Genomic DNA, 13,335 nt, shown 5'->3' with positions numbered 1-13,335 from the left:
GAACAATAACTAGACTAAGATAAGGGGTAAATGAAATAACATGTTTATAAAACTATGTGTGTTTGCAAAATAATTACATACTTTATTTTACAGCGCAGCAAAAGAAATATCATTGGATATTTTGAGCAAAAGGACTCGGACAACTATAGAGTTTTTGAACGAGTAGCGAATATTTTGCATGATGACTGTGCCTTTCTTTCTGCATTTGGGTAAGTATCTTATTTAAAAGTGTGTTAGTGGGTTGGTTTGGCTGCCATGTTAAATTCCTATTGTATTTGGTCATTTTCTGAAGGTGATCTCTCCAAAAATGATCTCAGTCCTTTTAAAATCACCAAACAGTCTTTATGCCTGTCTCTGAATTCTTTTTAAGGTTTTAAAACTCTGTTTTTCTTTCTATAGTATTATCTGTTTCAGAATGTGGGCAAGCAGGAAAAAATGGACAAGTTAACAATTAACTCATTCATGCTTTTATTGAACTCATTTACTAACTCTTGTCCTATGTTAGACAAAATGCTAATCTGTGGGGTTACCACAGTGAAACAACACACTGTCTTTCTTGTTAAGAAGCATGAGTTTTATCGTCTTCATTCGTCTCCATCTCTCCACCACCTTTTCTTATATCTTCCCTGTCTCAGAGGAACAATTCTTTCTAAGGCTAACCTGTTCTCTGGTATCCTTGTAACTGTCCTTTCAAACTCCTCTGGGGCTTTGATCCACCAGTTGTTCCTGCTTTCTTGTGTTTTCAACCTGACCCTTTTCAAGAACTGCTTTCCTTTTCTGAAAACATGCTTCTTTCTTTCCTGACCTGCCTCTTCTCTTAAGCTATAATGTCATCCTTCTTTTTATTCTTTTTTTTTTTTTTTCAAAGAATAGTTTATGCCTGGCTACCTTGATTTTCTCAAATTCTAACCAGTAAAAAACTTAACCTTTTGGAAGCTAACTTTCACCTCCATTGCTCTAATGAAACTTGTCTCTACAAATTCACAAAACGACTTCTTAATTACCAGATTGAGTGGTCTTTTAAACATCTTAATCCTTTTCAATTCCTCTGAAGGGTGTGATGTTCAACTACCTTTTTCTTTTTCTGCTGTGTCAACACTTACATTGAATCCCCCTGGTTTGGCCCCTACCTGTCTGAATTCTCTGACCTTATCTCCTTTTTTTTTCTTTTTCTCAAGATGGAATCATTTTTGTGGTTCTGTTCTTGACCCTCTCTCCTCATTGGAGGTTATCTCAACCATCCTTTGACTTCCATGCAGTATTATTTCTTTTCATTGGCTCATGACTATTAGGCTCAATTGTAGTAGCTATCTTGAGTGGAGCTTGGATGTCTGGCACAATATATCCTCTTCATTTTTTGACCTTTATTGTTTGTCCTTGCTTTAATGCTTTTGTAAGATTTTGTTTGTATGTTTTATTGTGTGCATTATTAGTTTTTTGTTTTTTGTTTTTTAAGCGATGAGGTCTCACATGTTGCCCAGGATGGTCTTGAACTCCTGGCCTCAAGTGATCCTCCTGCCTCCGCCTCCAAAAGCGCTGGGATTATAGGCATGAGCCACTGTGCCCAACCCGTATTCATTAAATGCTGCAAGCACACTTCTGCAGCAGAGCCTGTATCTGAAAGTGCTCCTCCCAGATGTCATCTCATCAGAAAGTCTTTGCCTGATAACTTTATATAAAGGAGCACTACCATCATTTAATTTGTCATTCTTTATCTACTTATTCCACTTATTTTCTTCATAGCATTTTTTTGTAACCACCAAAGATAAATATATCTACTTGTTAGTCTATCTCTACTCACCAAAATGTAAACTCCATGAGAGAGAGAGAGTTTTGTTAGTTTTGTTCACTCCTGTTCACCCAATGTCAAGGCATAGCTGGTATAAAGGAAGCACGTAGTAAATAGTTATTGAATTAATTAATTAATGGAACACATTTTTTCTGTTCTCACTGTTATCAATCTAGGTTAGCACCCCTTCCCCCTATCTCCTGGACTACTGTAATTAGAAACTAGAGATAAATCAATATTCAATTAATCTAAAAATAATTGATTACAAAAGTAATTTGTTATAGTATTCACTCTACATATTTTTATTGAACAACTTTTATGTGCCAGATACTGTACTAGGTTCAGGAAACAACAATGGACAAATAAAAAATTACTTATTTATGGAACCATATTTTAGTGATGTGGGTTATTTCGGGGTTTTGTTTTTGTTTTTTTTTTTTTTTTCAGTCCTTGTGACCAAACCAATGACATTGATCCCTAGTTGCTAGAAAACAGTGTGGGGTCAAAAACAACCTTTTAGTGCTAAAACTCCCAATCTAAACTTATACAAAACACAAAAACAACTAAAATTTTCCTTTAAAAAGTCTGCCTCATATTAAATGTTTTCTTTAAATGTATGCTTTTCTTGGTATTGCATAGTCTTTTAATAGGGACTATGATGGATAAGTATGTATTTCAAGTCTGTAATTCCTACATTGCAGAATCCTGTCATTCAGGTTTATTACTGCTTCTCCCTTCCTATAGGGATGTTTCAAAACCGGAAAGATATAGTGGAGACAACATAATCTACAAACCACCAGGGGTAAGTTGCTATTTCTTAATGTTGCACGATAAGATATAATTTAAATACCTGTATAAAATGTAGTTTTATATGTGTTAATGTTCATAGAATCCTAGAACTTTAGAATTGAAAGGAACTTTGAAGCATCATCTTGTGCTGATCTAAACCCTTCAAAATGAAGATGGGACCACAGAAGCCTAAAGTCACACAGGCATTAGAGTAGCAGAGCTGGCCTTAGGGATCCCCTGACTCTCAGGCCTTTTCTACCTCTCTGGCATTCAGTCTGGGAGCCAAATTTTTAAAATGCTGCAGTTGCCTGTGATTGTCATTTCTACCTGTTGTATTTGGCTAGTATTGTACTAGCCAAACTCCCAAATCTCCTGGGGTATAAATTTACTCAGTACCTGCCAGGTAATAAGGAGCAGCTAGGTTGTTTTTAACCTGTAGGGTAAGAAGTTTTAAGTAGCTGCTTAGGCCCTACCAGGTGATGGTAGCCATAACTAAGAGGCAAAAATCATAGCATGTGTTATCCCAAATTCACCAAAAAAAAAAAAAAGGAAATTTATGGATATTTTTTCAATTTGTAGTTTTCATTTTAATGTTGTTTACAGTGTTTTTACACTGAGATTTTAAATTTTTGTGCAGATAAATGAATTTCTTGCTTAGAAAGTTTCTATTTTAAATTCACATAGGTGTTTGCTTATGTTTTTTGCAAGTACATTTCTTTGAGTAGCTTACTTAGTATCATCATCTCTAGATTATCAGAATGCAGTACATATCTCCCAGTGGTAGTGTGGTTGTTCAGAGCATGGGCTCTGGTGGTATCAGACTGGGTTTGAATGTCAAATGTGCCACCTTCTTAGGTATGTTACTCTGGGAAAGTTTCTTCGCTTCCCCATGCTTCAGTTTCTTAATTAGTAAAAATGGGATGATAATAACAGTACTTGCTTTATAGGGATGTTGGGAGGATTAAATGAATCAACACATATAAAATGTTCACAATCATGCCTAGACACAGTAAGTTTATCGATTAATATTAGCTATTATTTTTATCATTTTAGACACTTCATAGATAATTGACTTTGAGTTAATGTGGAAACAGATATGGAGGTAATAAAATGAAATAGTCTTGCCCTCCATATTTTCTTCTAAAAGAAGTAATTTCTAAAATTTTCAGCTCTAAGGAATAGCTAAATTAATTCATTTGGAGAATTCTTCTTTTCACAATGCCTTTCTGCCTTTGGTGAGGATACTGAAAAAGAGTTAATTGACCTAAATCCAAGAAAAAGCAATAGGCTTGGGTGTCACAGGTTAGATTATTAGCTCACTGGTAATCACAGAATTACCTGCTTTTTACCACCCATGGCCCTCTTTCTTGGAAGTTCCATGATTTATGTTTCTTTTGTAACACCGGTAGATTTTCTGGGTTCATGGATGGATTTAACAATGTACTTTTTAGCCTGGGCAACAGAACAAGACCACATCTCTGAATAAAATAAAATAATTAGCTTGGCATGGTGGCACGCACCTGTAGTCCCAGCTACTCTGGAGGCTGAGGTAGGAGAATTGCTTGAGCCCAGGAAGTCAAGGCTGCAGTGAGCCATGATCATGTCACTGTACTCCAGCGTGGGTGACAGAGTGAGACTTTGCTTTAAAAAAAAAAAAAAAAAAAAAAAAAAGAATATACTTTTGCCAGCACAGTTTAGATTTAATTTTTTTTTTTTTTTTTCTGTCTTGTAATAGCATTCTGCTCCGGATATGGTGTACTTGGGAGCTATGACAAATTTTGATGTGACTTACAATTGGATTCAAGATAAATGTGTTCCCCTTGTCCGAGAAATAACATTTGAAAATGGAGAGGTATGGGCTTTCTACTGTGTATTGTTACTTTAAATTCAAATGTCTGAAACCACAAGCTTCCTCCACCTGTCTTACTATGTTAACAGAGTTATCAGTTGTAAGAATCATATAGTGAACATAACTATATCATAGCTGTTTCTGTAATATAAGCCAGTGATTCTTCACCTTTGCTGTCCCAGAACCCCTCTATTACATTTCCAGTAAGAGTAGTAGTTCACCATAACCTTGAAAATGAGTTTGAAAATGCCTTTCAGGTGATTCTGATGCCCATCTGTTGGTTGAGGATCCCTGTTTGGGTGGATGTCCTTTAGAACAAGGGTCCGCAGCCATGGCCTGCTAGGAAGAGGGCTGCCCAGGGAGAGAGCATTACAGCCTGAGCTCTGCCTCCTGTCAGATCAGCGGCAGCATTAGATTCTCATACGAATGTGAACCCTGTTGTGAACTGTGCATGTGAGGGATCTAGGTTGCATTCTCCTTATGAGAATCTAACTAATGCCTAATGATCTGAGGTGGAACAGTTTCATCCCGAAATCATCATCCCCCACCCCGATCAGTGGAAAAATTGTCTTCCATGAAACTGGGCCCTGGTGCCAAAAAGGTTGGGGACTGCTGCTTTAGGAGCAGTGCTTTGCAGATTTTAGTTACAATTATTTCTATATAATGAATAATCCTTTGCCATTAAAAGATTCTTCTGTTTTTTGTAAAGCAGTTAATGTTGTCTTTTTCATTATAAATAATGAAAGCAGTTAGCAGTGATCATGTAACTGACCTCAGTCATCCCATGCATCTGAAATCAAGTCCATCAAAATTCTTTCAACTCCCACCAAAACAAAACTTAAAAACCTAAGACCCTGGAGGAACAAGTACAAAGAGTTATGTCTGTAAGGACCTCTGTCCTTTCTTTACTTTATGTAAGACATATCTTTCATTCCAGGTCTTTTGTTTTTAAAATCAATGGCCTAAGAATGCAAGTTTTTACAAACTTTGTATTAGGTACAGTTTTTAAAAACTTTGTGTATGCATATACACTTCAAAGAATTGTAAGTGTATAAATCACAGTTTAAATATCTGGTCCCCCAAAATTATCACAGAGTAAACATACCCATATAATCACTACTTACAGTGGTATGGAACAAATATTTGTGTGTCCTAATATTCATATGTTGAAATCCTAATCCCCAATGTGATAGTATTAGGGAATGAATCCTCCATTCATGAGATGGAGTCCTCATGAACGGGATTGTGACCTCATAAAAGAGACCTCAGAGAGTTATGTAGCTGTCTTTCTGCCATGTGAGGATACAATGAGAAGTAGGCAGTCTGCAACCTAGAAGACAGCTCTCACTAGAACTGACCATGCTGGCACCCTGATTTTCGATTTCCGGCCTCCAGAATGATAAGAAATGAATTTCTGTTAATTTGCAAGCCACCCAGTTTATGGTACTTTAATATAGCAGCTCAAACTAAGAGAGAGGGTAGACAATTTTTTTCAACAAAGAGTCAGGTAATAAGTATGTTAGGCTTTGCAGTTCATATAATCTCTGTGGCAGCTACTCAACTTTTCGGTTGTAGCACAAAAGTAACCTTAGACAATACGTAAACAAATGTGTGTGGCTGTGTTTCAGTAAACCTTTATTTCTGGACACATACTTTTCACATGCCATGAAATATTTTTAAAATTTTCCCCAATTATTTAAAAATATAAAGACCAGGGAGGGCCCTGTGCCATGGCTCATGCCTGTAATCCCAGCACTTTGGGAAGCCAAGGTGGGTGGGTCACCTGAGGTCAGGAGTTCGAGACCAGCCTGGCTAACTAACATGGTGAAACCCCATCTCTACTAAAAATGCAAAGTTAGCCGGCCATAGTGGCAGGCGCCTGTAATCCCAGCTACTTGGGAGGCTGAGGCAGGAGAATCACTTGAATCTGGGAGGCAGAGGTTGCAGTGAGCTGGGATCCGGCCACTGCACTCCAGCCTGGGCGACACAGCGAGACTCCGTCTCAAAAAAAAAAAAAAAAAACCAAACCAAACAGTTAAAGACCAGTTATAGCTTATGGACCTAACAGAATCAGGCAACGAGTCAGATTTGACCCATGGCTATAATTTGTCAATCCCTGAGCTAAGTCAAGAAATAAAATATTTCCAAACCCCTTGTCTTCCTTCTCAATCATTACCCCCATTTACCATCTTCATAATCACCACTTATTTTGAATAGGACTATAGGAAGTTTTTCCTGTTTTTGAACCTAAAATAGAATCATGTCTTTTGTGTCTGGCTTCTTTCACTCAACTTTATATTTATGGAATTCATTCATATTGCATGAAGCTGTAGTTCATTCATTTTCATGCTGAATATAATTCCCTATATAAATATAACACAATGTATCCATTCTACTATTGGTGGACATTTAGACTGCTTCCAGATTTTGACTACTGTGAATAATGCTGCTATGAACATTCTTATTATGTCTTTTGGTGAATATATGCACAGATTTCTACTGGATATATATACCTATGAATAGAATTGCCAAGTCATAGGGCATATATATATTCAATTTCAGTGTATGATAACCAGTTTTTCCAAAGTGGTTTTAGCAGTTTACATTCCTACCAGTAGTGTATCAAAGTTCACATTGCTCCACATCCTTACCCACATTTGTATCAGCTATTTACATTTTTAATCTATTTTGGTGTATGTGTAGTAGAGTTTCATTGTGGTTTTAATTTGTATTTCCCTGATGATCAGTGGGATTGAGCACTATCAGTTGCCTTTTCTGGAAAGACAGATGGTCCTAGAAGAAAAGCAGCTTCAAATGCAATGCTTAATGTTCTGGGTTTCCTTCTATTCCAGTCTTGGCCCATAATTCTTTCCTTTTTTTTTTTTTTTTTTTTTTTTTTTTAACTTTTGGATGCTTTCAAAAAGGTGGTTTATTCTTATTATTATTACCCTGGTTTTCCTAATTTTCCCAGTAGTAAGATTAGTCCAAAGTACATCCATTATTACTTCAGAATGTAATTTTTAGCACTGTAGCTTAACCTAATTGTAATACAACAAAACCTGGAGTTCTTAAGGAAGAATATAATCTCAGATTTGATGCTTTCTGTTACTAAGGTGTATGTATATTGGTAAGTGCTTTAAGATTTGGAGATAATATATGTGAACTCTCTAAGATTCCCTGAAACTCTCCCTGAGTCTTTCCAGAGGCTTCCAGCTCTTAGATCTTAGTATCTCTTTCCCCCTTTCTTGGGGAAGAGAGAGCAACACTTAACTTTTGGGACTGGCCATTGTGAGCAAACCAGAATGCTCTTTGCCCCCTCTTCGTCTTGAGAATGCATTCTTGGGGTATTTCTGATCTGTGTCCATTGGCATTTCCAACACTTAGACTGAGATGTATAAGGCAAAAAGAAAACTCAAGGAACTGAGTGCCATTTCTTAGGTCCTTAAGTCCTTAGCCAGTCTGCTTTGTTTTATTCGCTTTTCAGGGCCTTATGTTTGTTTATATAATGTCCAGGATTTTTAGCTGAACTTCCTAGGAGAAATAGAGAAAAGTGTCTACTTCATCTTTCTGGAAGCAGAAGTCTATGCCAACAGCATTTAAAAACTCGTTATAAGATTTTTTTTTTACGTGATTTAAATGTTGCCTTTGCATTTTAGTACATAAAAATAAGTTAGTATTTTTATGTCAGCATGGTACATTTTTGGTGTACCTTTTCCACCATAAAATAATATTTAATTCTTATTAAGTTTGTAGCAATTTCAAATCAAATGTATGAATGTTTGTATGAGATTCTCGGTGTGTCTGCTTGGACAGATCATTGCAAGCCTAAATCATCTTACATTGGCTCTTTGCTGAGTGTTTCATAGAAAGAGGATTAGTGCTGCCAGGATCCAGTTTAACATGTAAGAATACTCCACTGGGACATCCTACTTGTTTATAATAGCTATTTCTCAAATCAAAGTTCTAAAAATGGTTTCTCATGAAATGTGATTAATATATTTTTAATCCTGCAAGCTTAAATATCATAAACTTATCAGGCTCTATTGCACTGGTTATTATCTTAATGCAATGCCATATTATAAAATATTTTGGAATTTTGAATTATAGAAGACTTTTGAGTGAAAATTCTAACACAAGCCTTTTCTTGCAAAGTCTCTTCTTTTGGTTTAAAGAAGTTGCTTCACCAAGTTTTCTGGTTTCTTTTGTTCCTGCAATTCTTTGATTCTACTTCCTTTTCCCTAGTTGTTTAGAATTTCAGAGAGTATTCCTAATTTGAAAATCTGAAATCTGAAATGCTCCAAATTCCAAAATTTTTTGAGTACCTCCATGACACTCTTGGAGCACTTTATATTTTTAGATTAGGGATGCTGAAGCGTTAACAATAATGCAAATATTTCAAAATCCAAAACACTTCCGATCCCAGGCATTTTGAGTAAGAGATACTCAACTTTTATTTGTGTCACAGCTTGGCACTTGGAGGCCATTCTTAGTGACCAGAATATTTTTTTGTTCAGTAATGTTCTGTTGCTTCTTTCAGTGTTATTTTTGAACCTTCTTCTCAAAGTAGTATTTTCCTGGATTTTGAGTAATTCATATTGTTAAGACGCATCTTAAGTCATTGTAGTTTTTTGAGATGGTTTGAATAAATATGCTCAGATTGGGTGTCTTTCAATCTTTAATCATGTGTCATTACCCCCCATGACACACTAAATGCTTAGGTACAGGAATTCAAATGTTTGGATCAAATAGCGTCTTTCAAACCATTTCTCATTTCTCTATATACTGGATATATAGATTGGATGTAGCACACATAATCTTGTCTTGCTTCCATCTCTTTCCTATCATTAATAGCATTTTAAAGTGGACTGTAAGACATTTCACGGAATTCAAAATACTGCTCCTACAATTTGAGTGTTTGGCCACAAGGTGTCAGTGGTGTGTCATAGTTTTATAGTACCAGCAGCCTAGAAGAGATTGGGATTTAAGCTCCCTCTGCTTTTTAATGCACATTCATACTTATTAAAAAAAAAAAAAAAAACTTAGAATTTATTAATAGAATAGTTAAGACAAGCAATTGTAAAGCAGAATGTTTGAGGTACTTTAAATCAAACTTTAAGAAAGTAAACATTTAAAAAATACTTATTTATTTATATTTGAATTGTTAGTCTTTTCCATTTTGATCTTAAACTTAGTTTTGAAAGAGAGGATGGATTAGACTCTTTCTGCTTACAGTTTATCAAATGAATGTCCTAGGCCCCCCCCCCCCCCCCCCCTTTATTTTTTGAGATGGAGTTTCACTCTTGTCACTCAGGCTGGCGTGCAATGGTGCGATCTCAGCTCACTGTAACCTCCACCTCCCAGGGTCAAGGGATTCTCCTGCCTCAGCCTTGAAGGAGTAGCTGGGAGTACAGGTGCCTGCCACCACGCCCAACTAATTTATATATTTTTAGTAGAGACAGGGTTTCACCATGTTGGTCAGGCTGGTCTTGAACTCCTGACCTCAGGTGACCCACTCGCCTCAGCCTCCTAAAGTGCTGGGATTACAGGTGTGAGCCATCGCGCCCAGCCTGTCCCTGGTTTTCTTACTTCTGTAGGCCTCAGGTATGTTTAGTTGGATTACTTACATTTTTTAGACAATTTGCATTCACTCATTTAGTCCTCAGAGGCCCAGGAAAATTTAAGAATTTGTCATGACTATTCGCCTGCTCTGGCAGTTCTTTCAGGGATAATTTTTAAAACCAGATTTAAAGGTATAGACCTGGAAAATCTTAAACAATGAAACAGGGTAGCACCCTTCCCCGTGGTTGTCAGCACATTTAATTCTTCTTGAGATTTGTTATGTTGTAACCAACCATTCAGTCATTTAATCTGTGGGGAAATAGCTGTTTCCTGTAAATCTGGTTATCTTACTATTCTTCTCCCTAATCTTTTAACATTTGTTTGGTAAAAAATATGCTTGTATGGACATAGGTAAACTTGGAAGCCTAAGCAGCATACATTACCACCTATTTAGAAGCATTTGTTTATTTATTGACATATGTTGATTGTGAGCAAAACAGAAATGAAGTAAGATTGTCTTCAAGGGGTTTTCAGTTTAATATTTCATATGTACAGATAATATAACACAAAGTCATGCCCCATTCCACATGAGGGGCACTGATAAAATGCTCTTGGAGTTTAGAAAAAAGAATTTTCCTTTGACAGGGATGGGGTGGAATGAGAGATGGCTTTAGAGAAGAGGCACTACATCCTGAAAAGAAAAGTACTAAGAGAGAAGTAGAAGTACTAAAGAAAATGGGGAGATAGGAGAAGGAGGTTAGACAGGAGGGGACTAGGCAGTAGTTTGAGTATTTAAAGTACTTGTTTAGAATTTGAAATGGAGATGTTAAGCAGACAGATGGAAACCTAGGCTTGGATTCTGTACTGGAGCTGGGCTTGTAGACACAGATAAGTGATCAGAAGTAGTGATCGAAACTGTTGAACTACATGAAGTTGTCAGGCTAGACCAGAGAAGTCCAAAGACAACCATTGAGACCAGCATCAGTTAATGGATGGTGGAAGAAAAAATGGGAGTCCAAGAGATAAAAAATGAGGAAAAAAAAAAATCAGCTTACTAAAAGATTAATGTGTGCCAGGGGGTGGGGAGAGGGGAAATGGGAATCACTACTAATGGGTATGTAGTTTCTTTTTGAAGTGATAAAAAATGTTCTAGGGTGGGTGCAGTGGCTCATGCCTGTAATCCCAGCACTTTGGGAGGCCGAGGGGGACAGATCATGAGGTGAGGAGATCAAGACCATCCTGGCCAAAATGGTGAAACCCCGTCTCTACTAAAAATACAAAAAAATTAGCTGGGCATGGTGGTGTACGCCTGTTGTCCCAGCTACTCAGGAGGCTGAGGCAGGAGAATCACTTGAACATGGGAAGCAGAGGTTACAGTGAGCTGAGATTGCGCCACTGCACTCCAGCTTGGGCTACAGAGTGAGACTCCGTCTCAAGAAAAAAAAAAAAAAAAACAACTCTGGAATTAGTGGTGATGTTTGCACAACTTGTGAATATAGTTAAAACCACAAAATTGTACACTTAAAAATGATGGACTAGGTGTGTGGCCTCATACCTGTAATTCCAGCACTTTGGGAGGCTGAGGCAGGCAGATTGCTTGAGCAATCAGAGTTTGAGACCAACCTGGGCAACATGGCGAAATCCCGTCTCTACAAAAAATAACAAAAATGAACTGGGCATGGTCATGCATGTTTGTAGTCCTCACTATTTGGGAGGCTGAGGTGGGAGGATCACCTGAGCCTGGGGAGGTTGAGGCTGTACTCCAGCCTGGGTGACAAGAGTGAGACCCTGTCTCCAAAAAACAGTGGTGAAATTTATGGTATGCTAATTGTATCTCAGTTTTTTAAAAAATAAGTGTAACAAGAGGCTTAATAATTGATCTTATATACAAGTGAAACAGGCTTAAATATGGAGATGAGAACCAGAAGAAAACTTTTAATCTTGTAAAATAGGTCCCAGTTTCAGTTTTTTTTTTTTTTTTAAATAAAGGACATTTGTACTTTCTGGTGAGGTAGTTCCTAAATTTATGGAGAGATGCTCAAAAGGATAGTTGATGAAAATAATTTTGTTTTGAGACCCTTTCTGGACTTTTTCTGATGACTCAGAACTTAGCATTTGTTGGGGAGAATAAATGATTAAATCTATCTACGTATCACATTTCATTTAATCATGACTACCCATTGTAGTATTCTCCAATTACAACAATAAAAATTTTAATAGCATTTTATAATTTTCAAGGTGCTTTTGTATGTGTATAAAGAGATATGTAAAAATATATAGGGGCAGGTATTTATTAATAATTGTATTGGTTGAAAATTAGTAAATAATGGAGTTTTTGTCTTTTACCCTGGATAAAACACTTCAGCTTTGGTTAAGTTTTATATATAAGTGTAATGGTTTTCGCAACCTTAGAATACAAAAAAATTTGCAAATCATATTTATTTATTGCTGATATACTCAATTTTCAGTGTTACTTGTGAAGACTGAAAATACTGGTCATGTTTACCCTACCCTAAAATTAACGCCTTGGTAAAGAACCAGCATAGTTCACCTCTATATGTCATGAGTTCAACAGCCTAACCCTGAGGCCTCGTATCCCATACTGGCTGACAGACAGTGGTTCCTTTAAGGCAGATCAGTTTCTGCAGCAAAGCAGGGCATGTGGATCCTCTGACCGCCTGGGTGCTTGAGGTGGGGAGGGGAGTGAATTCAGTCTTCTGTTCAGGCTAATGTTTACTCACACCACTGAGCCTTTTTTCCCCCCTGGGATATTACAACTATTACATTACATGGGTCGGGTTCAAAATTGTTCCTACCTAGAAAATAGCTACAACTGAATGGAGAAGCCTGATAATTCTCATTGAATGCTTCTCTCTACAGGAATTGACAGAAGAAGGACTGCCTTTTCTCATACTCTTTCACATGAAAGAAGATACAGAAAGTTTAGAAATATTCCAGAATGAAGTAGCTCGGCAATTAATAAGTGAAAAAGGTAGACAGATTAAGGTGTTTATTTTCATCATTTCTTTCTCTCTTTTTTTCCTCCTTTCATCGTCTCCCCTCCCATTACTTTCAAATCACATAAACATATTTGGGTTAAAACCTTATTTTAGTGCATTCAAATGTGACAGTAAGGAGGCATTAGTAGAGCGATAATATGAAGTAGTGTTTTTTGTTTGTCTTCTAACCATTACTATTTTGGAGAGAAAAATCAAAGTTCATGAAAAGCAGGGTCATGAATGAGCATTAGTTCTGGGCACTTTCTTTCATTGCTTGTCTGACTCCTTTTCCGATGGACATTCCCAGAGATATTACTGAGAGAGCTTACACAGTCTGATTAACATTTATT

The 13,335-nt window shown here is 36.9% G+C and overlaps 1 protein-coding gene across 2 annotated transcripts in view; it reads left to right on the top strand.

Annotated features, from left to right (window-relative positions):
- Positions 1–13,335, top strand: part of ERP44 (endoplasmic reticulum protein 44) — a 115,644-nt gene that overhangs the window by 77,431 nt on the left and 24,878 nt on the right. For both annotated transcript variants that reach the window (XM_003911445.5, XM_009188418.4), the window contains exons 6-9: positions 94–209; positions 2,534–2,591; positions 4,314–4,430; positions 12,867–12,978. In XM_003911445.5, the coding sequence (XP_003911494.1) occupies positions 94–209; positions 2,534–2,591; positions 4,314–4,430; positions 12,867–12,978 (403 nt within the window). The remainder of the gene's footprint in view (positions 1–93; positions 210–2,533; positions 2,592–4,313; positions 4,431–12,866; positions 12,979–13,335) is intronic.

The sequence above is a fragment of the Papio anubis genome, chromosome 13, assembly GCF_008728515.1.
Source record: "Papio anubis isolate 15944 chromosome 13, Panubis1.0, whole genome shotgun sequence".
NCBI lineage: Eukaryota > Metazoa > Chordata > Mammalia > Primates > Cercopithecidae > Papio > Papio anubis.
This window is presented reverse-complemented; position numbering and strand designations above follow the sequence as displayed.